This window comes from Labeo rohita, chromosome 2 (assembly GCF_022985175.1).
Source record: "Labeo rohita strain BAU-BD-2019 chromosome 2, IGBB_LRoh.1.0, whole genome shotgun sequence".
Classification (NCBI taxonomy): domain Eukaryota; kingdom Metazoa; phylum Chordata; class Actinopteri; order Cypriniformes; family Cyprinidae; genus Labeo; species Labeo rohita.
Genome location: NC_066870.1, coordinates 34523794 through 34550912, shown reverse-complemented (window position 1 = coordinate 34550912; position 27119 = coordinate 34523794). Strand labels below are relative to the sequence as shown.

The window sequence follows — 27119 nt, the reverse complement described above, 5'->3', positions numbered from 1 at the left end:
TATTATAACATATTCATGTATATATTTAAGAAATATTTACAAGAATATGTATTTATTACGATTTTTTATATAATTTATATTATATACAAATAAAAATAATATTTTTACATATTTCTCTTATATATACATAAGGTTGCATATATTCATATATACTTAATTACACATTTAAGCAAACCTAAATTTTTATTTTGTATGGGATTACTCACGATTAATCATTTGACAGCTTAATTAAAATAACTAAAAAGACAAATTTTGTAGTTCAAAAATGTAATAAATGCCAATAAATACTATTACTAATAGTTTCTAATATTTATATAAACTAATAAATGCTGTTAGAAGTTCTTGTTTATTGTTAGTTCATAATACCTAATGCAAATAACAATGCAAATTGTAGTTTTACCATTTATTCCTTTATTTTTAAGGTGATATATGGCTCAGATTTACATGTATGCATTTATAAAACTTATGAATCATGTTCAGACATTAAGAAGGAAAGCAGTTTTATTCACATTTTATTCACAAAAAATGTCAGGCCTAATGTCAGTTTACAAGGGCAAGGCCATATTTCTCAGAAGCTGTGGTAAGATGATGCCGACACAGTCATGATCCACAGAAATCAATTAACAAACTAATGAGAAATATACATTTGGAAAGTGTCTCATACATATATGCAATTGCAACTATGCATTGAAATAATCCTGGCTGAATTATTCCATGTTGGAAGTTCTGATTTCTGATACAAAAATAGCTTTGAATAAATTATTATAGCATTGAATCTAAAAAAAAAAAAAAAAAAAAAAAAAAAAAAAATGAAGGTACATTGTTTACTTGGGGGAAAAAAGCAAAACAGGGAGCTGAAGAGCAACTGTTTTCGGATCTGGATGAAAGTATCTGGAATGTCTGAGAACGGAAGTACTTGTGTGCAGCATCATCATCATCAGGACTTGTGTTAAGCTGGACAAGACAAGTAATAAATATACAAAAAAATAAAAATAATCCATGAAATAAAGTCAGAGAAATATTGAAATCATAATTCACAGAACATCGCCAAAACTGCGTCAGTCTTTAGTCTTTAACCTTCAACTGTCGGATCAGATCTTTCTGCTGGCACTGTCATTTTAGCCACCGCAAAGAGAATGAGAAGGAAAAAACATTCCTCCTGGGTGACCATCAGACCTGAGAACAGCAGGGCATTCTGGGATGCTGCTTCTGGAAGTTTAAGCGATGTTGAAGGCGACTGGGGTCTGTACAGAGGTCAGAGGGGCTCACGTGGACTTCTGTTTATAATGAAGGGTCAGGTCTCCACCGCTCTTCCAGATGAAATGTTTTACAGTCCTAAGATCCATGTTTGGATCCAAAACCTACAAACGACACCAAACATTAACAACGGAGTCCAAACAAGCTTTTCACAATGTAACAATGCATTTTATTATACATAACCTTGCCTGAAACAATCAGTGCAGTTAAGCATTAATAAAACATAAGTATGTAAATAATGTTAAAGTAGCAGGAAGTCACCAAAACTGTAACCAAAACTGTAAGATTGTATTGTTTAAATATTGTTTAACTAGGGTATCACACTTGTAATTTTATTATTAAGGGTTACTGGCGTCACAAAAGCTGTAAGAATTGTAACGGCCAATCAAAACTAATTAATGGTCACCTCTTTAAATTCGTTTCAGCATCTGGGGAAAATAAGTTGTTGAACAGCACATAATAAGTACAATGGAGAGTTGAGTGTCTCTAGTACTTTTCATTTGTTTGGAAGCAGTAAAGAAGGTCTGATAGGAGGTCTAACCTGATCTAAACACATGAGCTCAATCTTTTCTTCAGCAATCACTGCCACGTCTTCCTCTTTCTCCTGCTCTCCTGGTTTGTCATTGGCTGAGGAGCTGGTGGTCTGGGACTCCGTGTCGAGGTTGATGATCTTCTCGTAGACGTGCTCCATTACTTTCCGCACCTGTAGCATGTCGCTAGCAGACAGACGGTCCCTGAAAACAACAGTCCATGATGAATAATCACAAATTGGATTACTCATTGCTTTTACATCATAAAATGTACATTTTTAAGCATAACTTATTAATTATTCCTTTGCCATTTTGTCACTTTTACAAACACAACATACTTTTTAAGTGTTTTGGCCCCAGATGATGAATGAGGTTGGAGGTAGAATGGGATCTTGTTGAATTTTGGCATGTTTTTCTGTAGCAGAGGAAAAAAAAAGTCAATATATACTACCACCCAAACGTTTTTAGAAAAACACAGATTTTTAAGGTTTTTTAAAGAAGTCTCTTCTGCTCACCAAGCCTGCATTTACTTGATCCAGAATACAGCAAAAACAGTAAAAAAAAAAAAAAAAAAAAAAAAAAAAAAGTAAATATTTTTACAATTTAAAATAACTGTTTTCTATTTGAATATATGGTAAAATATAATTTATTCCTCTGATCAAAGCTACATTTTCAGCATCATTACTCCAGTCTTCAGTGTCACATGATCCTTCAGAAATCATTCGAATATGCTGAGTTGCTGTTTAAGAAACATTTATTTTTATTTTATTATTATTATCAATATTTAAAACAGTTGTACATTTTTTCAGCATTCTTTGATAATTAGAAAGATCCAGTGAGATCTGAAGGATCATGTGACTGGAGTAATGATGCTAAAAACTCAGCTTTGAATCACAGAAACATTTTACAATATATTCAAACAGAAGACTGATATTTTAAATAGTATAAATCTTTCAAAATTGTACTTTTTTCTGTACTTTAGATCAATTAAATTCAGGTTTGGTGAACAGAAGAGACTTCATAAAAAAAAAAAAAAAAAAAAACATTAAAAATCTTACTGTCCAAAAATTTTTTAACTTGTAGTGTACAATCACAATCATATGATGAACACATAATAGGATGATTGTGGGATTTGAAACACTCACATCTACAGTGATATCAATAACCCACTGAGGTACGGTTTCATTCAGTAACATGGACTCCGTCTCTCCACCAGAATCACGGCATAATAACCTGGAAGTGAAAGGATACATAGCTTATAATGAAGACAAGATGCACGAAGGAAAGTCAGATGAGTTTTATGTCTTCATACTAGACACTGTCATTCTGACCTAAACAATGTTCTTCCTCCTGCTTCACCAAAGATGACAGGAGTGTGTGGAGGAACCTGGAAGTAGCCGTTGCCCTTTTGAATTCGGCTTTCCTGTTCACCATTTACTACAGAGAAATTCACACAGAAAATTATATGAATGAAGCTCAGAAACCAGTACTAAAATCACTCCATGCATTCATGTGTATTAAGCAATCTCAGAATGCATTGCAAAATAATTCTAAGATTAACTAAAATAGCAGCCTAAAGTCTGAAAAACTGATTCACTACTGAAAAGTATTAACAGAAAATAATTCCTTTATGTAACCCTGGACCACAAAAACAGTCTTAAGCGTTTTTTTTTAATTCATGTATGGTTTGTTAGGATAGGACAATATTTGGCCGAGATACAACTACTGGAAAATCTGAAATTCAAAATATTGAGGAAAAAAAAAAATCACCTTTAAAGTTGTCAAAATGAAGTTCTTAGCAATGCATATAACTAATAAAAAAATTAGTTTTGATATATCTACAGCAGGAAAAAATATCCTTTTATATTAATATCCTAATGATTTTTGGCATAAAAGAAAAATCAATAATTTTGACCCATGCAATGTATTGTGGGCTATTGCTACAAATATACCCATGCTACTTAAGACTGGTTTTGTGGTCCAGGGTCACATACAATAATAATCATTATTGCCTTTATTAAAATATTCCTTTACAAAAAAACAAAAACATTTACCATGGTTGAGTTCGCCTTCCTCCTCTTCCATTGGGTTTATATGAGTTCTGGGCCAGAACTCTAACAGCGCCTGCAGGAGCAGCCCACCCAGATTCACTGAAACATATAAAGAAACACAAATAAGAGTTGTTACGTAATTCTCACTACTGAGCTAATATTGTAAGGTCAGAATATGAATAAACAAACAAACATACACACACTTCAACAAATCCTGTTGTTGATCTGTAGCATTGTGTTGTTTTCTAAATTTTCTAAATGTCCTTACATCAAAAACACAGCTAAATGCTAAATTGCTAAATCAAATTCTATCTTATTTTAAATGTTAGGTGTGTAATTGATTTAGATTTGAAAAAAAAAAGTCAAAAAAAAAAAAAAAAAAAAAAAAAAAAAAAGTCAAGAGTTTCTGAACAGTAAGATTTTAAATGTTTTTTGAATAAGGCACTTCTACTCACCAAACCTGCATTTATTTTTATCCAAAGTACAGCAAAAACAGTACAATTCTAATATATTTCAACTATTTAAAAATAACTGTTTTCTATCTGAATATATTTTAAAATGTAATTTATTTCTGTGATTTCAAAGCTGAATTTTCAGCATCACTACTCCAGTCACATGATCCTTCAGAAATCATTATAATATTCTGATTTGCTTCTCAAAAAACATTTTATTATTATTATTATGTTGAAAACAGTAGAATATTTTCAGGTTTCCCTGATGAATAGAAAGTTCTGAAGAAAAATAAATTACTTTTCAAAATATATTCAAATAGAAAACAGTTACTTTAAATAGTCAAATTATTTAAAAATGTTACTGTTTTTGCTGTACTTTGGATCAAATAAATGCAAGCTTGGTGAGCAAAAACATTTAAAATCTTACTGCTATTAAACACTTAGAAGACGAGATTACACTTTGGATCAGAGCCATCTGGGCTTGTAAAACCAGCATCTTTAGCTGCCACCCACGCCGCAAAACAATCGCTTTCATCCAGTGTGATAGTCAGCATCTGAAAAGCAGCAAGAACAGACTTAACATTGATTATCTCTCACCCTCACCCTCACTATTAACTGAAAAACAAGACGCTAATACTCACCCCTGTTTTGAGATCTACAGAAAACCAGTTTGGCACATAGACCATCTTGAACCTCTTTTTAATTTCCTCATCAAAGTTCACTTTACCCAGATCTTCCCCTTTACACGCCTACATAACACAGAGAAAGATTACATAACAACTGGCCTTAAGATGCCACAAAAGCTTTTCATTATCTGCTCTTACCTTGAGGACATCCCAGAATGCCACACTGTCATTGGAGTCTTTAGTAAGTATGTGCCTCTTGTCATTGAGAATATGACACTGAACAATGCTGGTGCCACCTGAAATTGAATTAAAACCTTCAGTCAAAAATTAAATTAATTATGGTGAACATACTGGCACACTTTGATCAAGTGAGATTAGTAATGAGTCATTTAATGGAGACTTCTATCCTAAGCAACAAGTTCCTTATACAATTTGCTTATGGTTCACTCAAGGATCAAACCAGCAACCTTATGGTTACCATCCCTTGCTCAAGCACACACAGATGTTGATTTACCTTTGATGACCTGCTCTGGCTGTGTACACAGTGGAGTTAAAGGAGCACTACAGTCGTTGTCGTAGTCTCCAGATGCTCTGAAGTTATGCATGCCCTTTAGAGACTGCGATTGACAAATAAACAAATACAGGCCGATATGAGCTGAAGGAACAATGCAGTTTCATTCAGTTTAATGCACTTCAATTCAACTGCAGTTATAGACTACTGCTGTAATGTAACCTACCCATTTGTTTACAAATGATTTAGTTGTAGACACCCAAATTGCTTGAGGAGGATCAGCAGATTTGTCCAATTCCATCTGCACAGAGAAAACATCAGATCCATTGTAAGAGCAGCTTTCTTAACAGATTGAACACTCACATTTGAGGACTTAATTTCTATATTTTCAAACACCAAGCAGCTCAAGCTCACCTTCAGGACGGGGGCTTTCTCTTCACAAACGAGCACACGCAAGTCAGGGTTGCGCAGATCCGTGCAGTAGATTTTTCGGTCACGTCCGCCGGAGTAGATGTGCGTGAAGGCTTCGTTCACCTGCAGCGCCCACACGCCTTCATCGTGGACCCGGTATGTGGCAATGCATCGCTGCTGGCCGAGAGACCACAGGCGTATTGTGCCATCCGAGCTACCGGAGAGACACTAGACAGAAAAACAAAGCAGGTTTAACATGTGTGTCTGTTGGAAAGCCTTATCAAAGTCAATGCGTGTATGTCTATGGCTGTTCAGACAGGCAGAAAAATATCTGTTTTGGCATTTCTGATGCAAATGTATTTAGAAACCTAATCCAAACTACATTTGTCAAGATAAGATTTTTTGGAATGCATTTTGAAAGGCCAGATTGCAAACTTAGATTTTTTTGCACACGACATGCAATTATTTCTGCAGCTATGACGAAGTCTTACCTGAGTGCCGTCTCTGTTTAACAATAATGATTTGACGTTGTCAGCGTGGCCTTTCAGCTTCATTAGCTTAGCACATGTCCGTGGATCCCACACCCTTAAGACCTGAAAAAAAGACACAAAACATTTCCAGTAACCAAAACTTTTTTATTTGCAGTTGCAGTTGCAATGATGATTTTCCCTCCTTGAAACATTAAAAACCAAAAAACTGTGAGACTAACCTTCTCCGTAGATCCTGAGATGATCACGGTTCCTGTCTGATTCATGGCCAGGCTGTAGATGGAGTCCTTGTTTCCACTCAGTGAGGAAGCTATCACAGAAATTAAGGATGCAAACAGGGTTATTAAGAGTTAACTAAAACTATAACATTTTAAAATAAAATAAAATATACAAAATATTTTTTTTTTAGTTTAACTTGAGGTACTGAAATAACTAAAATAAAAATTTATACAAAAATAAATAAATACACTACCAGTCAAGACGTTTTTTTTATTACTATTATTATTATTATTTTTTTTTATCTCAGGACATACACTACCAGTCAAAAGTTTTTGAACAGTAAGATTTTTCATGTTTTTTAGAGAAGTCTCTTCTGCTCACCAAGCCTGCATTTATTTGATTCAAAGGACAGCAAAAGCAGTAATATTGTGAAATATTTTTACTATTTAAAATAACTGTTTTCTGTTGAATATATATGAATTAAATATATAAATATTTTTTTAAATAAATGTAGTTTATTCCTGTGATCAAAGCTAAATTCTCAGCATCATTATTCCAGTGTTCAGTGTCACATGATCCTTTAGAAATGCTGATTTGCTGTTAAAAAAAAAAATGTTTATTATGTTCAATATTTAAAACAGCTGAGTAGATTTTTTCAGGATTTTTTTTTATGAACAGAATGGTTCAAAGATCAGCATGCATATATATATATATATATATAAATATAAATACTTTTATTTAGCAAGGATGCTTTAAATTGATCAAAATAAATGCCATTCTTCTTAACTTTCTATTCATCAAAGAAACCTGAAATAACTCTTGAAATAACTGTTTTCAACATGATAATAATAAATGTTTTTTGAGCAGCAAATCAGAATATTAGAATGGTTTCTGAAGGATCATGTGACTGGAGTAATAATGCTAAAAATTTAGCCTTGAAATCGCAGCAATAAATGACGTTTAAAATATATTTAAATAGAAAACAGATATATAATATATTGTGAAATATTATTTTTTTTTTACTGTTTTTGCTGTACTTTGGATCAAATAAATGCAGGCTTGGTGAGTCGAAGAGACTTAAAAAAAAAAAACAACACAACAAAATAAAATGACTACAATTTTAACTACAATTAAAATAAAATAAAATTAAATTAAATTAAATTTTAATAAAACACACAACAGCATCTCAACAATACAGAAATAACACTGGATGCATCCATTTTGAAAGAAACTGGTTTTCACAATCATCTGCTTAATTATACGCTTCAACCCTAACTCAATGACTCAGAAGGAAGATGGTGTCAAGCAGAATGATTAAGAAAGCCTACTCACTGGTGACTGTATTATTAGAGGCGGTCAGAGCTGTCAGCGTGTTCACATCCCACAGGAAGATCTGCCTGTCCAGCCCGGCTGATGCCACCAGCTCCTTGTCCTTGGCATATGCTAAAGCTTTGACGTAGTCCTGAAGAGTGAATCACAGTTGACAAAATCACTTTATGTCTCATAATCCTATTGCACACAAAATGCAAGAACTTCTCTAAATTTCAAGCTTTACTCTGCTTTCCATGCAAATTCCTGGAGCGGTTAAATTAAACTGTATTATAGTTAAATGTCTGGCAATGCAAGACTGCCATCAGAATAACCATTACGCATAAAAATTAAAGCAACTAACTAAGATAAATATAAGAAACGTACCTTATGCGTCCGTAATGTGGACATGCAGAACCCTTTGTGCGCATTCCAGACTTTAACGGTGGTGTCCGAAGAGGCTGATATCACTACAACACAGAATAATCCACTAAAACATAAAGCTCAGAACTTTGAGCATTACGGTTTTGTAAAAGGCATATGATGTTCTTAGACATACATGTTTTCCCATTACAACAGAGGATGATGTCATTCACCCAGTCTGTGTGATGCTCCATTGAAGCGATGTAAGGATCCTGCTGCAATAGTAGATGGCTTTTAGTTAGACTTATCAGAAACATTTGACTACAGAGAGACAGAACTGGGATAAATTATGCCTTTGAGGGAGATATAAAGTCAACACTGTTGTTCAAAATGCAAAGTGTGGTCACACAGTAACATAACAAGGGGTAAAATGAATGAATATTCATAATCCTTGAAAAATGCAGGTTGTACTTTGTGCTGGTTGACGCTCCATATCCTGATGATGGAATCTCGACCGGCTGTGAAGAGTCTGTTGAGAGTAGGATCCAGCTGAAGAGCGTTCACACCATTACGATTGTACTTCTCCACCTCATCTCTAATCACGTAGGAAACCTGTAAACACATCATTATTAATTATTAACTCCATTTATTAGACATTCAAGACAACCTATAGTCTTACAAAACCACCCATGTACTACAGGTATAGAAAAAACACATTTTATATGTGTATTTTGAATCTGTTATGAAGTAACGCTGTATAACATCTGTCTACAAAGACCTGATGTTTTAATCTAATGAATCTAATAAATGTGAAGACAGTTGTACTAAAAGAACAAATTTAATTGCATTAATATATGCCTGTACAGTGGCCCAAAAAGTATTTGGACACATATACGGTAAATGAATGCTACTCCGTTACATATCATCACTGTACTATGGAAACACCACAGTACTTCTTGTACGGGTAAAAATGTTTCGGTTTGTAAATATTATGAACGCTATAATTGGCGACACTTTCCTGAAAACGTAAACATATTATAAATTTGCGAATACATAGTTTTAAAGTTACGAAACGTTATCTGTAAATTATTACCTGGACTTTCCTTCGTCCAGCAGCGTTCTGTCTGTGATGGGTCGCCATCTTGCATGTTGACAATCGGTGAATGCGTCACTTCCGGCCGATAGCGGAATACGTTCCGGCGTTTGTTCTTGTCGAAATCTTCTGTCACAAGAGGTCACCGTTGAGCTAGTAGATTTACCTAAATAATTTAACTGCAAAACGTGGATACTGACTTTTATATTTAAAATAGTTAAATGGGATTTGCACATGACATAAAATACGTTCAAATGTATCATAGCCTACAGTATACATTAAACATTATTTGTACTATTTTTTGAGTTTTTTATACAATAATGCATTAGTTCTTTAAAATACTGTAGATGTGTCATAAGGGAGACATCAAAAATGTGTTGCTTAATCAAACCCCATTGAAAATGCTTAAACATAACACTACACGCACAATTTATTCTATTCTATTCTGCTTTAAAAGTAGCTGACACATGAGTCCAGCGCATGCAGAATGCATATAGAGCAACAGGCAGCAGACATTTGCCACAACTTTTGATATTAAAGTGTAGGGTTGGGTATCGTTTGGGGTTTTTTCGATACCGGTGCCAAATCGATACTTTTAAAACGGTACCGGTGCCAAAACGGTGCCTGAACCGATACTTTGAAAAAAGCCACAAAGTGGTGGATGACACAAAAATATATTTTTATTGGACAAAAAAAGTTCTTTAAATTGAACAATGTATTAAAAGTAAAAAAAGAAGAAAAAAAAAGAAGTAGTACTATACATTATTAAGTCAATGCAAAACGCAACAACAATAAAACCTAAGCCACCTAACCCAACTACAATAATTTAACAGCTTAAAATTTCAGAAATTCTTTTGCAGAAATATGACTATATGTGATGAGATCTGGGAAAACCCGTCGGATGTAGCGGTGGGACGTTTTCAGGAAATTCGTTTTTCATTAAATTATTATTCTATAACATCTTGTCTATCATCTCTGAAAATATCTATTGCAATTTATTGCAGCAAGCAGAAATGACTGTCTTTCTCCTATGTTAAGAACGCGCTGCGGAGGTGCTTTCCCAAACAGTTAACCTATCAAAATAAACCACATAACATATTTAGTAAAGGCGTATCAGTTCACATTCTCCACCAGTCCTGTGTAAAGTACGGCAAGCAAATGTATTTATTTATTTATTTATTTATTTACTTACTTACTTACTTACTTTAATATCGTGAGATGGCGGAGCACAACAACGCCGTCTAAAGTACTGCAGCTGCTCACGTAACCGATCTTACTCGTCTCAGTCTTCTCAGTTTTGGTGATGTCAGTGCCCTAAATGATGTTGCGGGCTATTTCACATCCAGAGATGAAGGATCGGATGATGAAGTTACTAAAGAGGAGTCCGATGACAGTCTGTTTTATCACAGTGCGCGAACAGTTGCGCTGCGCTCGCTTTTACTACAAGGTGCTGCATTATTTACTAAACATAAAATGGGTGATCAACGGAAAACAAACGTTAGTCTGTTTGTCTAATGATGCCGTAGCGCTCCTAACTTGACAGACAGCTCTCGTTAAACCCGTAAAGTGAAAGTGAAAGCCGTCTCACTTTAAAGCCGTTTTTCTCAAAATCATCGCTATCAGCCAACCTAAGATAGCCATAACGTAGGTTATGTAAAAAATAAAAGTTTTGGAAAGGGGCCTGAACGCAGCTTTCATATGGTGTTAAAACCTAAAAAAAGGTAAAATTTCACCATGTGTTGGGTTTTCCTAGATCGCATCACATATTTGCCGTCTCTGGCAAAATACGACACCTCTCCAGCTGATGTCTGCAAACTGTCAAACACGGTGCATCCCTCTGCTTTCAACTTTATTCCACATACCATCAAATGTTTCATGAGGTTTGACGCGTTTTCCCCTTCACACGCAACTGCTGTAAAACATTTGCTGCACGTCCCAGTGTCTGAATCATTTCTCGTGAAATATAGCCACACTTTAGAATGTTTAGTTTTTGGCATTTTAAGTTCGACGCGTTTAATGTAGCTCGCTAAGCTAACGGCAAACCACCTGCTGCAGTCAGAGCAAGTGTAATGATAGTTGCAGCATTCACGCGCTTCTCGGATGCATTTCCAGACGATTTGTGCTTTTAATTCGAAATGTGAAAATGGATAGTAACTACAAAGATGTCTTGGATTTCTATCATCAAAGCTTTCCGACTTTCCCGAGTTTTCTCATTCAGTAAAAAAATGTTCTGATCATTCCGACACCCCATGAATGCAGTATTTAAATTTAACTAGCGATCATGCATGTTGATGAATCAATGCTTCTACATCCGTGTCATAGCACCAGAAGACAAATATTTCAATCGACAGTTCAGGCATTTAAGTGGCACCGAAATTCGCGTTCTGATTCGGTCCGGTACATACCGGTCACATGGGTACCGGTGCCGTATTGGCACCGGGTTTCGGTACCCAACCCTATTAAAGTGTGGATAAGGGGTATGTTTTAAACATAAATAGTGTTATGCATTTAAAAATCTCCCTTTGCAGCTGAAAGTTTATTAAAATGTGTATTTTCCATTAAACAAGTTATTTTGCTCTGTTGTCTGTCACTTTTAAAGGTAACGTGCATAAACACATTCACATTATAGAGCTTTTTACTTAAAGTCTTCACATATCTCTGTTATGCATAGGTATATGTGAGTTCAAAGTCCAGTTTATTCAACTCAAATTTATTCAGAATTTCAATCATCACACAGTTTAATAAAACCTGTAGAACTACAATATGTCTGTAATAATAATAACCATGAGTACATATTTTACTATGCAGGTACTATAGTAGCTTTGTAAATATTAAAGTGGTTAACAATAAGTAAATCATTGTGCATTTTCATCTCTTTTGCTTTTTTTTTTTACCTGTTGACACTTTGTTTTTATCCAGAGTAGATATAAGACACTAACAACATAACTGCTTGCGAAGTTATCTCCAATATGAAATAAAATAACAACATCAACAGTAACTAGATGAGTAAAGTTTGAGAACAAACTTTAAGTTGGCTTGAGAAAGCCTAGCCTGAAAGTGTGAAGCAGTCGTAAAGTATGAGAGCATGTTTAACATATTGTTTTTAGCATGATTAGCTTGTTGCTTGTATTTTTATAGGCTGATTACAATGTTGTTAGCATAATTAGCAAATTACTAGAATGCTGTTAGCATGATTAGCATGTTGATAGCATGATTAACATATTACTAGCATGTTGTTAACATGATTGGCATATTGCTAGCATGATTAGCATGTTACTAGCATGTTTCTAGCATGTTTCTAGTATGATTAACATGTAACTAGCACGTTGCTAGCATGATTACCAAGTTACTAGCATGTTGTTAGCATGATTAGCAAGTTACTACCATGTTGCTACCATTTTTTTAGCATGATTAACATGTTACTAGCATGTTGCTAGCATTTTTCTAGTATGATTAACATGTAACTAGCACGTTGCTAGCATGATTACCAAGTTACTAGCACGTTGCTACCATTTTTTTATCATGATTAACATGTTACTAGCATGTTGCTAGCATTTTTCTAGTATGATTAACATGTAACTAGCACGTTGCTAGCATGATTACCAAGTTACTAGCACATTGCTACCATTTTTTTATCATGATTAACATGTTACTAGCATGTTGCTAGCATGATTAACAAGGTACTAGCATGTTGGTAGCATCATTAGCATGTTGTTACCATGTTTCTAACACGATTAGCATGTTACTAGCATTTTGTTTGCATGTTTCTAACATAATTAGCATTTTGCTAGCATGATTAGCAAGTTACTAGCATGTTGCTAGCATTATTACCAAGTTACTAGCAAGTTACTAGCATGTTGCTAACATGTTTCTAGTATGATTAGCATGTAACTAGCACGTTGCTAGCATGATTACCAAGTTACTAGCATGTTGTTAGCATGATTAGCAAGTTACTAGCACGTTGCTAGCATTTTTTTTATCATGATTAGCATGTTACTAGCATGTTGGTAACGTGATTAACAAGGTACTAGCATGTTGGTAGCATGATTAGCATGTTGTTACCATGTTTCTAACATGATTAGCATGATAGTAGCATGTTGTTAACACGATTAGCATGTTCCTAGCATTTTGTTTGCATGTTTCTAACATGATTAGCATTTTGCTAGCATGATTAGCAAGTTACTAGCATGTTGCTAGCATTATTACCAAGTTACTAGCATGTTACTAGCATGTTGCTAGCATGATTAACAAGTTACTAGCATGTTGCTAACATGATTAGCATGTTGTTAGAATGTTTCTAAGATGACTAGCATGTTACTAGCATTTTGCTAACACGATTAGCATGTTACTAGCATGTTGCTAACTTGATTTAGATAGCTAGATAGATTAGAAATATTAGAGTGGAAGCTTAAATGAGTCTAATGGATTAGAAATAGTACATAGAAGGGAAGCTTGATTGAGCCTTAAGGGATTCTGGGAGTTTAGATTTGAATTTTGTCAGTTGGAGTTTGAATAGTGTTGCTCATTTGAACATTCCTTCAATGTAAGTCTATGGGATTTTTGGTGGTTTTGATAGTCTGGTTTACGAAAACCGTAAGCCGGATCGGTTAGAAAAGATAGAGCACACCGAGTCAGACCAGCCTGAAGGTCTGGGCCGAGTTTGGTGGTTCTAGCTTGAAAGCTCTAGGAGGAGATAGATACCGAAATTTGGCTCAGAAGAAAAAGAATAATAATATTCTTAAATAGTAGATCAGTAAGTTGGCTTTCTCAAGCCAACTTAAATACAAGATTGTACAAAGATTGTGCATCACAGCGCAAAGCATTACATTGCATCAACACATCTACCAATTTCCTAGCATGGATCAGAAGATCTAATAAGTCACAAAAAATCTAAGAAGTCAATAAAAGAACATATGTTCTCAATTTTTTTTATAAGCCCAGGATACATTTTGACAAATTATTACACATTTGTCTGTGCTGATCAACACATCTACAGCTCATTTAAATTAAATGCTCAGCAGTGTTTATAACAAAACATAACAGCATTCATAAAAATTTTGTCAGGATGCACAAATATCATCTTAATCAGGGATCTGACAGAGGGCCGTTTGTTTACCTTCCCATTACAAGTATTTATCCAAACTCTCAAGAGCTTCCTGTTTTGTGTACTTTCTCCATTCATCTGGAATCTCACCATCTTCCTGGAATGTCATTCTGTAGTATGTTTCTAGATCTTTTTGGAATTTGCACACAAACCACTTCCAGTACGGCAGCTCAGAGTTGTCAGGTGTGATGCTCCAGTTAGCATATTCAGGACCTCCTTTTCTGTATTCTTTCCAGGGGACTGAATCATCAGAGGAATTTGGGTAAAAGGATTTATCACTCCCCACTGCTGTTGTGCAGATGTCAATAGACAGGTTTGTTGTTCCTCTGTAAAACCAACCATTCAGTCCAACATTGCGGTGAAAAGGAACACTGTGATCTCCAGGATGGCCTTCCATTGTGTTGGTGCAGATGGCTTTACAGAAAGGACACTGAACCCAGCAGCACTGACAGAAGTGCTCAATCAAAATCTCATCTGGTCTTTTTCTGCACTTTTCCATTTTTATGTCATTAAAATTTTTAAAACCATTCTGTAGGTTTGTCATCCTCTCTTCTAGACTGTCACTCAAAACATTCTCAAGAAAATCCATGTCTTTAATTTCACTGAGATCCGCACATGAGTTTCCTGTAAGTTGCAGCTCATCTCTCAGGGTTTTGGTGAAGCATCTGTACCACATGCTACCATCCCCATTCTGACTCTTGACCTCCACTGTAGCCGCTTTCACTGCATTACTTACAACCTGCCCTTTTTGTTTCAGATTACCTTTGAAAATGTTTAGGATCTGTTTGTTTTGTTTGGTGCAGTATCTGTCCACTTCATTCTTTATGAACTGTTTGAAGTGTTCTCTGGGATTATTAATGTATTTCTTGTACTGATCAAAATCCTCCTTTTCTGCAAGGGATCTAAGAATGTGTTTCTCCAGATTTGGTCTGTTCTCACGTAATGCTTGTATGTCAGACCTCATCTGTGCTGCAAAACCAATAGCAGTTTCATTGTAAACAGCTTGCAGAATAGATGGTTCAAGTTTGCTGCAAATGAATTCACTCAGAACGGTTGTTGTTGTTGCTCCTTTGTAGTAGTTCTTGAAGATGTTCCAATATTGAGTTTTCTGCTTGTCAAGATAAAATCTCGGGTCATTTGCTTCTCTGAATTCTTTGTAGAGTTCAGTAAATGTTGGTCTTGCAATCTCACACACATAGAGACTCAGGTCTATGGTGAACTCTTTTTTCAATTTGTATTTTCGTCTCACGGATTGATGATTCTGTACTGATTTTTTAACACAGTCCGTTATTTCCTGAACAAAACTGTCATTGTAGCCTCGTGTTCCAACTGGTGACTTCTTCATTATCATTTTAGTTTCCTGAATAATTTTGTGAGTCAGATCCTTTATTGAGTAATGACATTCAGCATTTAGGTCCATGTTCTCTTGTGGCTTTGAAACCCATTTAAAATATTCTATGCCTGACATAAGTGTTTGACCAAATCGCTTCAATATCCCACTCTTACTATTCTTAGAGCTCTCAGCAGCAACCTCTGATACAGTGTCATCAGAACACTCTACAGGCTTCTTTAGTATCATGTAGTCACAATAATTATTCCTGCAGTCTATCACTTTAAAGTATTTCTGATTTAACCGCTCATTTACAAGAGTCAATTCATGATTTTCAGATAATATCCGTGTCACATCCTCCCAAAAGTTAAAGTCTTTCAGTTGAGGTGTGTCTTTCGTCATTTCAGTGACCCATTTACTCCACATTGTGTCAAATTCCTTGTTCAGCATATTTTCATCTGTTCCTGTATTTCTCAGGCTCAAAGCTAGTTCCTTGCTTCGACTGAAAAGCTTGTTTTCATACTCTGTCCTTCTTTTATCCAGCTGCTCCCTGGCTTTTTTCTGTTCAATTGCTTCATCTAACTTTCTTTTTGTTCCCTTCACAAGGTCATCATGAAGATCTTTGATTCTGGTTTCAAATCTTCCTCTCCACTGACACAGAATGTCTTTGTCTTTGTCCCCCTCAAAGTAAGACATCATTGATTTTTCTACCTGCTCTTTTGCCATCTTCATGTCAGCCAACAAGTCACTTTCATGAACCGTAATGTTTCCATTAGTAACTCTGTTGTAGAATTTGTCTTCAACGCTCAACATGGCGCTTCTGAGGCTCCACGTCCAGTCACTGTACATAGTTTCCAGTTTTCGGTACACTGCAATCTCAAGTGTGTTTTTGAAGCTGAACACAAAGTTTTCATTCAGCAATGCATTCCACAGATCATTAATACGCATTCTGAACTGAGACAATGTAATGCCGTTGGAGTTAGAAGCTTTTTTGAGAATGGTTTCCTTCAGCTCCTGAATATTTCTGCTGTAGTCTGGGTTTGGTGGTGCCATTGGTGGGCTGCCTTCCCACAGCTGTGAAAAATACTTTACATCATTCTGCACATCAAATGCAATGATGTCACTGAAAAACTCTGTATCACAGTCTTCCTCTTTAGCAGCGAGTTTTGTCATCTCATCCAGTTTCTCCTGCAGTCGTCTCCTTCCCTCCATGTTTTTCTCTCCGGCAGTAATATCTGAAACGTTCTGATGCACAAACATGCAGCTTGGATTCAGTCTGACCTTCTTCATCCTCATAAAGGCCTGAACAACAATCTGAAGAATGTCCTGCATCTCAGCTGTGTTTTCTCCAAAGATGTTGATCAATGTCATATTTCCAAGACCAACAACAAATGTGGCCATTTCATTGTCATGATTTCTTGTTGACCTTCCAGCCAATTCTAGGGCACGAAGTCCTTCAGTATCAACAACCAGAATGTAGTCAAACCTCAGCTGTGATTTCATTTCCTCCGACACTCTGACCAGCTGCATGAAAGCTCCTCTGGTGCATCTGCCGGCACTGACGGCAAACTGCAGTCCAAACATGGCGTTCAGCATAGTGGATTTCCCAGAGCTCTGAATCCCTAAAACTGACAACACATAGACTCTCTTATCTCCCAGTTTCTGGATGAGTGCATCAAGAACAGCAGTAACCCAGATTAGAGGAACATGGGCAGCATCTCCATCCATCAGCTCAAGTGGAAGTCCAGAGATCATCATCTCTGCTGCAAGACTTGGAAGAGAGGAGAAGTTAAACTTGAGGTCTTTTTTGTTTTTCCTTACAGATGAACATGATTCATATATCTGAGCGATCTCTCTCAGTATGTGCTCCAAGCCAAAGGTTGCAGCTTGTAGTTTCTCAGATACTCTCTCAAGTTCGACTTGTGCTGCTGTCATTTGCGGTGACTTATCATGTTTCTTTTTAAGATTTAGGACTGTTGACCATTTTTCATCATACTTATGAAGAAGGGCTGAAAGACTTTCAGTAGTGTAATTGTCTAGCAGGATGCTCAGCCATTTTAGAAAATATACCACCTCTTTTTCTGCTTGTGAATTCAGTTTTTGTATGAAGATTTGGACAAACTGACTTAGGTCAGACGTTTGCTGCAGCTCACGGATTTTCTGCATTTCTGATTTTTTAGAACTTTTGTTCTTTTCAATGTTGCTTCCTTTATGTAGTTCTCCTAATGTTGGTCGATAAAGTTCCTTATTCTTCTGGCACCACTGATACCACAGTTTTCCCTGACATTGCAGGAATGATTCTTTGATTTCAGTCAGATCTTTATCCTCCAATAAATGTATCATCTGCTGTGCTGCCTCTTTTCCTTTCCTGCAGTCATCATCCTCGACCTCATCCACTCTGATATCGTTGTGTTTGGACACATCTTCAAGCTTAAAGAAGGAACATGATTCAGTAGATAAAAGCAAATTATTAATAGCTCTTCTGATTTCTTCAAATACGACTGACTGATTTCTGCCTTTCAAACCAATTTTGTACTTCCCTTCCCGCATTTCTGTGAGAGCTGAATCATTGTCTGTAAGAAGGCAGATGAGTGGCTTTGAGCCCTTGTAGAAGGTTTGGATCTTGCTCATGCTTTTGTCTTTCTTGTCAAGTTGTGGTAAAATAGCAACATTTACAGACGCCATTTTAGTCAGGATATCCAGCTGTGTTTCATGTTCTCCTGCATCACCATGGAGGTTACAGAACGCAAGACAATGAGTAAATCTGTCTGTTTTCTCTCCAGATGGACAGTACCAGGCGATCTCCACCACTCCATCCATCATCACTCTGGTTCTGCTGCTGCCTGGGCAGTTCCTGTGGAAGAATGTGTTGTGTTTCTCATTGATTAGGCTGTTCATTAGTTGAGACTTGGATGAAGATGCAGGACCAAATCTGAAGAAAGCCACCATTGGGGTTTCTGCCTTGTAGACTGGCTGGAATTTGCTACAGATTTGACCTGTTTCATCAATTGTTTTCCAGCTTTTGTTGATTTGTCGAAACGTCCAGAGTGGGAACTCAATCTGTTGTGTGGATGGATTGGGTACAAGCAGAGGCAGAGCATACTGACACTGTGAGAGTTTAGTCACCATAAGCTGCTTTAGGAAACTATCCGCACAATGAAACACAGCCATCTGAACATCCATTAAGTGGACTGCTTCTGTTTCATCAGAGGGGCTAGAAGTTTCTCCAAAAATATTATCAAAGGCATCGCCATCATCTTCAGCTGTGTCAATGTTACTTCGTTGTGAGTGATGTTCATTATTCTCTATAATCTGAAGATATCTTGCTCTGTAGTCCATCATCATCAATTTCTGTAGAAAAACTGAAGCCAGCTCTTCTTCTGTACAAGACTCTTGGGACTGTACAATTGGCTTAAGGAAATCTACAGTTCTCAGTTTGCTTTCAAGATGAAGCTTGTGAATGAGTTGCTCTGCACCTAGCTGAAAAATACAATATCATAAAATAGTATAGTTGAAAAGAATGTTCATTTGTACACTTTAATTTAATTTAAAGAAGTCCACTTCCAAAACAAAGATTCACATATAATGTACTCACCCTCTTGTCATCCAAGATGTTCATGTCTTTCTTTCTTCAGTCGCAAAAAAAAAATTATATTTTTTGAGGAAAACATTTCAGCATTTTTCTCCATATAATGGACTGATATAGTGCCCCAATTTTGAACTTTCAAAATGCAGTTTAAATGCAGCTTCAAACAATCCCAAATGCGGTTGTAAACCATCCCAGCCGAAAAAGTGAAATGGTCGTTATTTTCATTTAAAAAAAAATACAATTTAAATACTTTTTAATCTCAAATGCTTGTCTTGCCTTGCTCTCAATGAACTCTGTGTATTCTGGCTCAAGACAATTAGGGTATGTTGAAAAACGCCAGTCGTATTTTCACTTTATGTATAGTGTCCTTGGGTTTTTGAAAGGCACTATATAAATAAAACATTACTTACTTTCTACCTCAACTTCAAAAATCATTTCAAAATCATCCTACATCGCTGCAGAAGTACCGACACAGTCTTTGCAAAGTGAACATGCAAAGAAGATCCTTAACAAAAAAGGTAAAACAGCGATATAGGGCGATTTTGAAGTTGAGGGAGAAAAATCATTCGCAATTTTTCGACATACTCTAACTGTCATGAACCGGAAAAAAAAACAGTCCAGGCAGAGTAAGACAAGATGAGCGTTTGACATTAAAAAGTATATAAATTGTATTATTTTTATGAAAATAACCAATTGTTACGCTAGACAAGACCCTGGGATCGTTTACAACCGCATCTGGGATCGTTTGAAGCCGCATTTAAACTGCCTTTTTGGAAGTTCAAAATTGAGGCACCATATCAGTCCATCATATGGAGAAAAATGCTGAAATGTTCTCCTCAAAAAACATAACTTCTTTACGACTGAAGAAAGAAAGACATGAACATCTTGGATGACAAGGGGGTGAGTACATTATCTGTAAATCTTTGTTTTGAAAATGGACTTCTCCTTTAATACATTAAAACATATGACAAATATGAATATGCTTCCTGATCTCATTGTTACATGTATCTGTATGTAACATTTGCAGGTATAAACAAATATTTGTACATTCGGACAGATGCTGACAGCATCTAAAACATTATTACTCACTTACAGCTCTAGAAGCATAAAAACTGTTATATCATAAATATATATGAGGCTTCATTGTTACAATTTTTAGATATATTTTAACAGTCCCTTACCCACAATCAACAATTTAAAAAACTTAACAAGCAGATGAATGTACAAGCGACAGTTATCTTAGTTACAGTATAGGCCTTCTGTCCACCTCTTTCTTATGCCTCATGAATTACAGAAGTAACTTGTGTTAAACTGTAAGATAAATTAGCAAAACGTTTGCTCTTTAAATACAAGAAGTATCTTCAAAAACTAGATGTGACATTGTTCTATTCACCCTTCAACCATTGATCATTAAAAGGAAATTTAAAATGACTTTCAACAGACACCGAATAACCCCAAATCTTTTGTGAAGATTGTTTTATCAGCAATACTATGGACGTGTTAATTAGGCTATCACTGTAGTACAGTGATACCTGTGTACCCACAGGTGGTGTAATGTTGCTCTTCCCATTTCTTAGACATTTGTAAGCCAGCAAAGGGTTGTAGCATAATCTCATTATTACAAATACAAATACAATAGAATCAACTGAATTAATTACATTAATTAATAGATATTCAATATTTATAGACTTAATAAGCATTCATTTTTGTATGTCTCTAAATTGTTTATACACAAAAGATTTGTTTTAGATACTGTGCAAATTTTATGCAAACAAAGTTCTGAATTCAAAAATAAAAAAAATACATATAAATACTCTTGAGATTATGGTGGAATAGCCTTAGTTAAAATATGAATAATGGTCTGATAAAAAAGGGGTCTTATAAAAATTATGCATAAATCTTCTTACCTTTTGTTTGTCTTGTTTATCAGTTTGGACCAGGCTCCCCAAAGTCTGTGCATTAGTGTCAACAATGCTTACTGTTTCTGCACCTTGATTTTTTGAAAACAGAGGAAAAAGATTTATTAGTGGTTAGTTTAAGAGAACTGAAAGCTGTTCAACCAAACCTTAGATTTATGTACAAATGCATTATGTGTGCAGATTCTTTTGAAGTGGAACAATCAGTGTGACGCATTTTGATTCATTAACAAATAATATTTAGTACTGACCTGAATAAGATATTTCACATAAAAGATGTTTACATATAGTCCACAAGAGAAAATAATAGTTGCATTCATAAAAATAACCCTTTGATTGTTAATACTTAATAATGTTCTTACCCAAATGATCCACAGCTGTTTTTTGTTTGTTTGTTTGTTTGTTTAGTGATAGTTGTTGATAAGTCTCTTGTCCTGAACATTTAAACTGTCTGCTGTTCTTCAGAAAAATCCTTCAGGTCCCACAAATTCTTTGGTTTTCCGGCACTGCTGTGTATTTGAACCCTTTCCAACAATTTTAATCTATGTGACCCTGAAGCAGGAATGTGCAACTCTGCTTTGTGAAATTTAAATCAGTATCTTCATTGCTCACAGTTTGTTGAGAGACATTTGCAACTTTTTTGAGTGTTTTGTAATACATTATTTTTAAAAAATAAATGAAGATGTCAGTTATGAACCACATGAATACCTACAAAAACTAATGAGATTATATTAAATAAAAAAAAATTGAGAGGCAAAAGTCCACAAACAACTTTCATAATATGTATTCAGTATTTGATTTTTTTTTAAATCTTGAATTAAAAAGTTGTGGTAAATGTAAGCCAAAAGCGAACATGCAAGCTTTGTTACCACTTTGATATTCACTGTTTTGCAGGTCTCTTGAAGAGCTGTACATCTCTCTGGTGTAGCACTGTTTATTATTGTCTGTGAACAGATGCTTGATTCTGTCTATCAGTTCTCTCATCTCTGATTGGTTGTTCATGATCTTGCTGCAGGTATGATATCTTTCACATTTCTTCAGCAGCTGTTCCAGAACTGAGTTGTTCTTCAGGTCATCTATTATAGTATCACGCTCTTCCTCTCTCTCATAGGTGAAGACAGTAATCACAAATGGAAGAACTCGATCACCAAATATTCTCTGTAGCCATTCAATACCTATTTTATCAGCATCTGTTAACTGACTCAGTCGCACAACAAAGATAAAGGCATGGATTTCATTTTCTTTCAGTAGTTGACCAATAGCATGATTGAGAGGTTTGAAATCAGTCTCATGTGAGCCAGTCATGTTGATCACCGATACACGATGTTCTGATATTTTCCTCTCTTGAATGATCATGGGAAGTTCTGCATTTTGTTTATCTCCAAGTAGAATGTTGTCACATCCAAACTTGACAGCATCAGAGCTTCCAAACACTGCAATGGTCAAATCAGGATCACCGTGATCTAAAATAAACAACACAGAACTGTTCTCAAACTCACAGAAAATAAGGACACACCACAATGTACATTGATAAAATAGTGCTGATACACAGTTCTGCCAAGATGTGCATGGTAGTTCACATGGACATGTTAATGAATAGATTGGTTGTCTGGGGTTCTCATGTGCGCTGCAACTGCTACAGCAACCGGCTGAATATTTGAATGTTGAGCAGGAAGCTCAATGGCTGCTGATCCAACTAGAACCAATGGGCTGTGCCATGTGAAAAATGCTGTGATTTTATTAGATTAAGTTAAAACCTATTGACCTGCGCCATTGAGAGTTTCATGACAGAACTTTGTGCTAGTTGCATTTCTTACCTGTGTTGCTGTGAGATAAATCATTAAAGCCTGAGCACACATTTGCTACAATGTTTGCATTACCATCAGGTTTTGGGTTACTCCATTCTTTTACTGGTTTCACGTGATCCTGGAGAGATAACAAGAAATGATCTGTGTCTTATTATCATGATTTTGTAAGGGTAGTATAATTGTGCATGTGTATAAATGTGTATGCGTAGATCTCTAAAGCATGAGGCCATGTAAACATCACACTTGTATGTTTATTTTGCATCTCTGCTTGTTACTACAAAGGCGGAATAGGTGAATAGCCAAACCTTTGAATTACAAGGACAATTTCTAGAACATACATTGGTCCATTTAGCATATGTAAAGTGAGGTATATAAAAAACTTTTTTTTTTTTGCTTGTTCGTATTTTTAATTGGCATTGATGGAGGTCATCAGATGCCCATTTTCCACAAGCTGATTCTTTAGGGTCTTAATGAGAAGTCTATAACATACTTTGGTTAAAATTTCTCAGTGGTAGCGTAAAAAACACCCTTTTTACCTTGACAAAATCAACCCTGTTCAGAGCGAGCCATTCTATTGCATGTTCCTTTAAATGCTAATGAGCTCTGCTCAACCCACCCCTCTCTTCTGTGGGGTGACAAGCCAGTCTGTTTATGTTAGCCGCATTTAGCCGCTAAGCTTGCTAACTAGCACATTATTAATTAAAAATTTGCAAAGATGCATAAAATTGCTTATACTCACTTCTGCTATAGATGAAGCTGCATCACAAGTGATTTGCGTTAACATAGACGCATTTATGTAGGTCGCCGGGTGCATTTCCTTCTAAAAAGAAAGTAATCCTCTGCGTCTTTAGCAGCTCAGATGTCGGGAGTAAATGAGGACTGCAGTATTCATTATTACATCCAACTACAGAACACCTCAATTGCTCAGTCAGAGACATTGTTGTCTTTCCTTGCGGTCGGACTGTTACAACTCAGTCAGGGCAGGTCTAAGGTAAGACGGTCATGTCAATCAAACTATTGTGGGAGTGGCCTCTGTCGGTGTGACGTCAAACCGACTACAAGCTGAAAATGGCTTAATTTGAAAAAGGGGATATTTCTTATAAAGATTACAAAAATACCACTGGGTGGATTTTTTATCATAGGGTGGATGTGTACACACACTGCCAACACACATTTAAGTTTAAACAACATGTAAAAATGAGTTTTGACTTTAACATCCATGGAAACATTCCATTCCACAAAAGGTTTTTAGAGGAACTTCAGAAAACTTCTTCAGATTACTAAAGATTACTAAAGTGATCTTCACACTTAGAAAATTAATGGTTATTTCAAGAACTGTTCACTGAAAGGTTCTTTGAGAAACCCAAAGTAGTTCTTCCATGGGACCACTGTAAAAACATCCTTTTAAATCCGTTATTTATTTAGTTTTAAGTTATTTTTATTGGCCTTTTATGCATTTTTATAAATAGGACAGTTGACAGAGACAGAAAAGCACTGGGAGGAGAGAGGGGAGCAGGATGGGCAAAGGTCCTCGAGATGGGAATCGAACTCAAGTCACCATGAGCGCAGTTAAAAAAAAAAATTTGATAAATCTGTTATTTTTAAGTGTATTATCACATTTACCTCGTATTCTCCATGTGCTTTATTTGAGGTTCCAAGTGTCTTTACAGCAAGGTCTTGATCAAGTGATGTGAAAGGAACTGAAGTTGTTTGCATCTGAAATTCTGCTTTAGTGGTCGAGTCTGTCACAAATGGGTCATAATTGTTTTTATTTAGGTTTTCTGTATATTTTTCAGAATTTGTCAGTGGAGGACCGTCCATCATGGTATCTGGGTTTTCATGTGCCACTGGAGGAGCAGCCAAGACATCATCTGCTTCTTGATCTGTTTCATGAGGATTGTCCATGACTTCATCTGTATATTGATGTGCCACTGGAGGATTGACATCATTTGGATTTCTGTATGATACAGCAGAAATGTCCTTGACATCCTCTGAATCTTCATGTGTCTCTGGAGAGGTGTCCATGACATCATTATCTGTACCTTGATCCATAATTGTAAGACTGAAAAGAAAAATGAACATTACCCAGGTTTGGTGGGTCAGATAACTGTCACAGTTCATTGTGTTGGATACAAACATTTTCAAACCAAGAGACAACTGCAAATGCAAATTATGCTTAATGTAAAATACAAATATGAGATTTAAATGCTGTTTGCATTAGTAGATCGTAGTTAATACATGAGAAACCAAACAGCTCCAACTCCACCTTCTACAATGCAACGCCAAGATATATTTCATAGTTCTGATCCCCAGGAAATAGACAGTTTGTTGACCAACTTTGCATTAAAATTGATTGGTGTGATGTGGATGCCTAGATTCAGAGTAAATCATCTAATAAAATGATTAAGGACCTTGTCAATATTATATACAACCCATGCATTATGTCATTAAATGAAAAAAAAGAAGGTTTATATAACCCTCCCCCTTAATAATACAAATATCAAAATATCAAAAATATGTACACTATCAAAATAATTAAAATGAATAATAATAAATGAAAATCATTTCATGACTTTGATCTGTTGATCTGATCAGCGACTGGAATCCATCCAAGCTTGAAAGTCAAAAGGACTCAAAATACTGAAACAGCTCAAACATTACACAATGCGTATGAATACAAGAGACTAGAGAATCTCAGACAGCCTCATATATCATACACCATCTCAACTATTAAGTTCATACTGATTATCTCATTCTTAATAAAGTGAGTTAATATCTAACTTGCAGACTGATGGTCATTGAACTGGCCTGGATGAACTACAAATGAAAATGGGAGCTACAGAGGAAACAGGTTTCTTGTTCAGACAAATCACATGATTCCTGGTACAAAAATTTCTGACAACATTGTATTGTAAAGACAAGTAATTCAGTTAACTTCAGAAATGTAACTAAAATTTAATAAGTTTATTACCTGTGTTAGAGATGAAGAGAAGGACGAAGGATGCGAGCAGATGCTTTACAGCAATTGCACTGAAAAGTGAAACTAAAATTTAAAAACGAAAGACTCTTCAGCTAAAATGTAAGTAGAATTCTTAAAGCTATCTGGGCCATGCCAACTGTTATGGACGAATGATTCAGCTGTGTACCAAAGTGGAGTGGGCGGACTCCAAAGTGCTTATTTTAAGTGCGAATGCGTCACAGCGGCGCGACGAAGGCTGTCCCAACCTGAAGTGCGTGGACTCCGAAGTGCGAATTTGAAGGGCGATTGCGTCACAGCGTCGCAGCGTCACGACGTAAGCTGTCCCAATTCAGAATGCACCCTCCGAACTGTGCATTCAAAGGCCGAATGCGTCACCGCGGCGCGTGACGGGTGAGAGTTCTGTTGGGGAATTCACATTGAAATGTAAGTAAACAAACTTAAGCACTTTAGTATTTTGTATGCATGTCCTGCTGTGTCATGTTTTCTAATGTTAAGATTGCAAACCTTTTACTTATATTATAAGTGTTTCCATTTTCTCTTGTTGTAGGACTATTTTAGAAAAAGTGAGCCTGCTGGGGAAATACTTCAAAAATACAAAGTAAGCAAGTTAATAGAGTATTTTTTTTCTCGCTGAAATTCATTGTGCTGCTGTTGTTAACAGGCATGGTTTATTTGCTCTGATTTAGGACTGCAAGTGTCACAAATTGTTAATATCTTTTTTTGGCACTTTGTCAATGAAACAACCTAATTTCTGTAGTTTATTTTTGTGATGTAAGTTAAGAATGAAATGAATAGTTTTTGTACATTTTGTATTTTTGTATATTCATGTGTTAATAAAAGAGAACTAATTATGTACAATTTGTAAATTACAATGTGTAAATTTCTGTAATGCAGCTTAGAATTTTTTCACAACACTCTTCTATACGTTTATTTTATTTTTTTGTCCTGTAAATATTTTTCACATTAAAACAAAATTGTTCTATACGTTACTGAAAATACTTTTTACAACTATTTACAAAATAGCTTAGGTTTAATATTAGAAAAACAACATGAATTTTAAGTCCAGCCCTGCCTCCATGTGTT

The 27119-nt window shown here is 35.7% G+C and overlaps 2 protein-coding genes across 4 annotated transcripts; both read right to left on the bottom strand.

Annotated features, from left to right (window-relative positions):
• Positions 1-496: 496 nt before the first annotated feature.
• wdr48b (WD repeat domain 48b) lies at positions 497-9449 on the bottom strand. 2 transcript variants are annotated; one of them, XM_051095801.1, is made up of 19 exons: positions 9310-9449; positions 8688-8828; positions 8413-8491; positions 8241-8323; positions 7878-8007; positions 6548-6636; positions 6330-6431; positions 5842-6066; positions 5654-5728; positions 5431-5533; positions 5115-5212; positions 4932-5039; positions 4748-4844; positions 3842-3937; positions 3119-3224; positions 2933-3020; positions 2126-2202; positions 1799-1991; positions 497-1361 (listed from the first exon to the last, which is right to left on the bottom strand). In XM_051095801.1, the coding sequence occupies exons 1-19, from the start codon at positions 9355-9357 to the stop codon at positions 1266-1268; spliced, it is 2034 nt and encodes a 677-aa protein (XP_050951758.1). In that variant the 5' UTR covers positions 9358-9449; the 3' UTR covers positions 497-1265. The 2 variants fall into 2 exon arrangements, with proteins under 2 accessions (XP_050951758.1, XP_050951767.1); XM_051095810.1 differs by having other exon boundaries at positions 8413-8488.
• Positions 9450-11987: 2538 nt separating this feature from the next.
• On the bottom strand, positions 11988-26204 carry LOC127176038 (interferon-induced very large GTPase 1). Of its 2 annotated transcripts, none has more exons than XM_051127465.1 (6): positions 26028-26204; positions 24680-25118; positions 23066-23174; positions 22118-22711; positions 21240-21322; positions 11988-19223 (listed from the first exon to the last, which is right to left on the bottom strand). In XM_051127465.1, the coding sequence occupies exons 2-6, from the start codon at positions 25106-25108 to the stop codon at positions 14433-14435; spliced, it is 6006 nt and encodes a 2001-aa protein (XP_050983422.1). In that variant the 5' UTR covers positions 25109-25118; positions 26028-26204; the 3' UTR covers positions 11988-14432. The 2 variants fall into 2 exon arrangements, with proteins under 2 accessions (XP_050983422.1, XP_050983431.1); XM_051127474.1 differs by having other exon boundaries at positions 23129-23174.
• Between the last annotated feature and the right edge of the window lie 915 nt (positions 26205-27119).

What these genes read in the sequence shown, in the direction of transcription:
- LOC127176038 (XM_051127465.1), bottom strand. Translation starts at nt 25,108, where the DNA reads ATGGATCAAGGTACAGATAATGATGTCATGGACACCTCTCCAGAGACA. An exon ending in AAGCACATGGAGAATACGAG is followed by an intron (nt 23,175 to 24,679) that starts GTAAATGTGATA and finishes TTATCTCTCCAG; the next exon opens with GATCACGTGAAACCAGTAAA. An exon ending in AAACAGTGAATATCAAAGTG is followed by an intron (nt 21,323 to 22,117) that starts GTAACAAAGCTT and finishes CAAAAAATCAAG; the next exon opens with GTGCAGAAACAGTAAGCATT.
- wdr48b (XM_051095801.1), bottom strand. Translation starts at nt 9,357, where the DNA reads ATGGCGACCCATCACAGACAGAACGCTGCTGGACGAAGGAAAGTCCAG. An exon ending in CTGTTGTAATGGGAAAACAT is followed by an intron (nt 8,324 to 8,412) that starts GTATGTCTAAGA and finishes TCTGTGTTGTAG; the next exon opens with TGATATCAGCCTCTTCGGAC. An exon ending in CTGTAGATCTCAAAACAGGG is followed by an intron (nt 4,845 to 4,931) that starts GTGAGTATTAGC and finishes GCTGCTTTTCAG; the next exon opens with ATGCTGACTATCACACTGGA.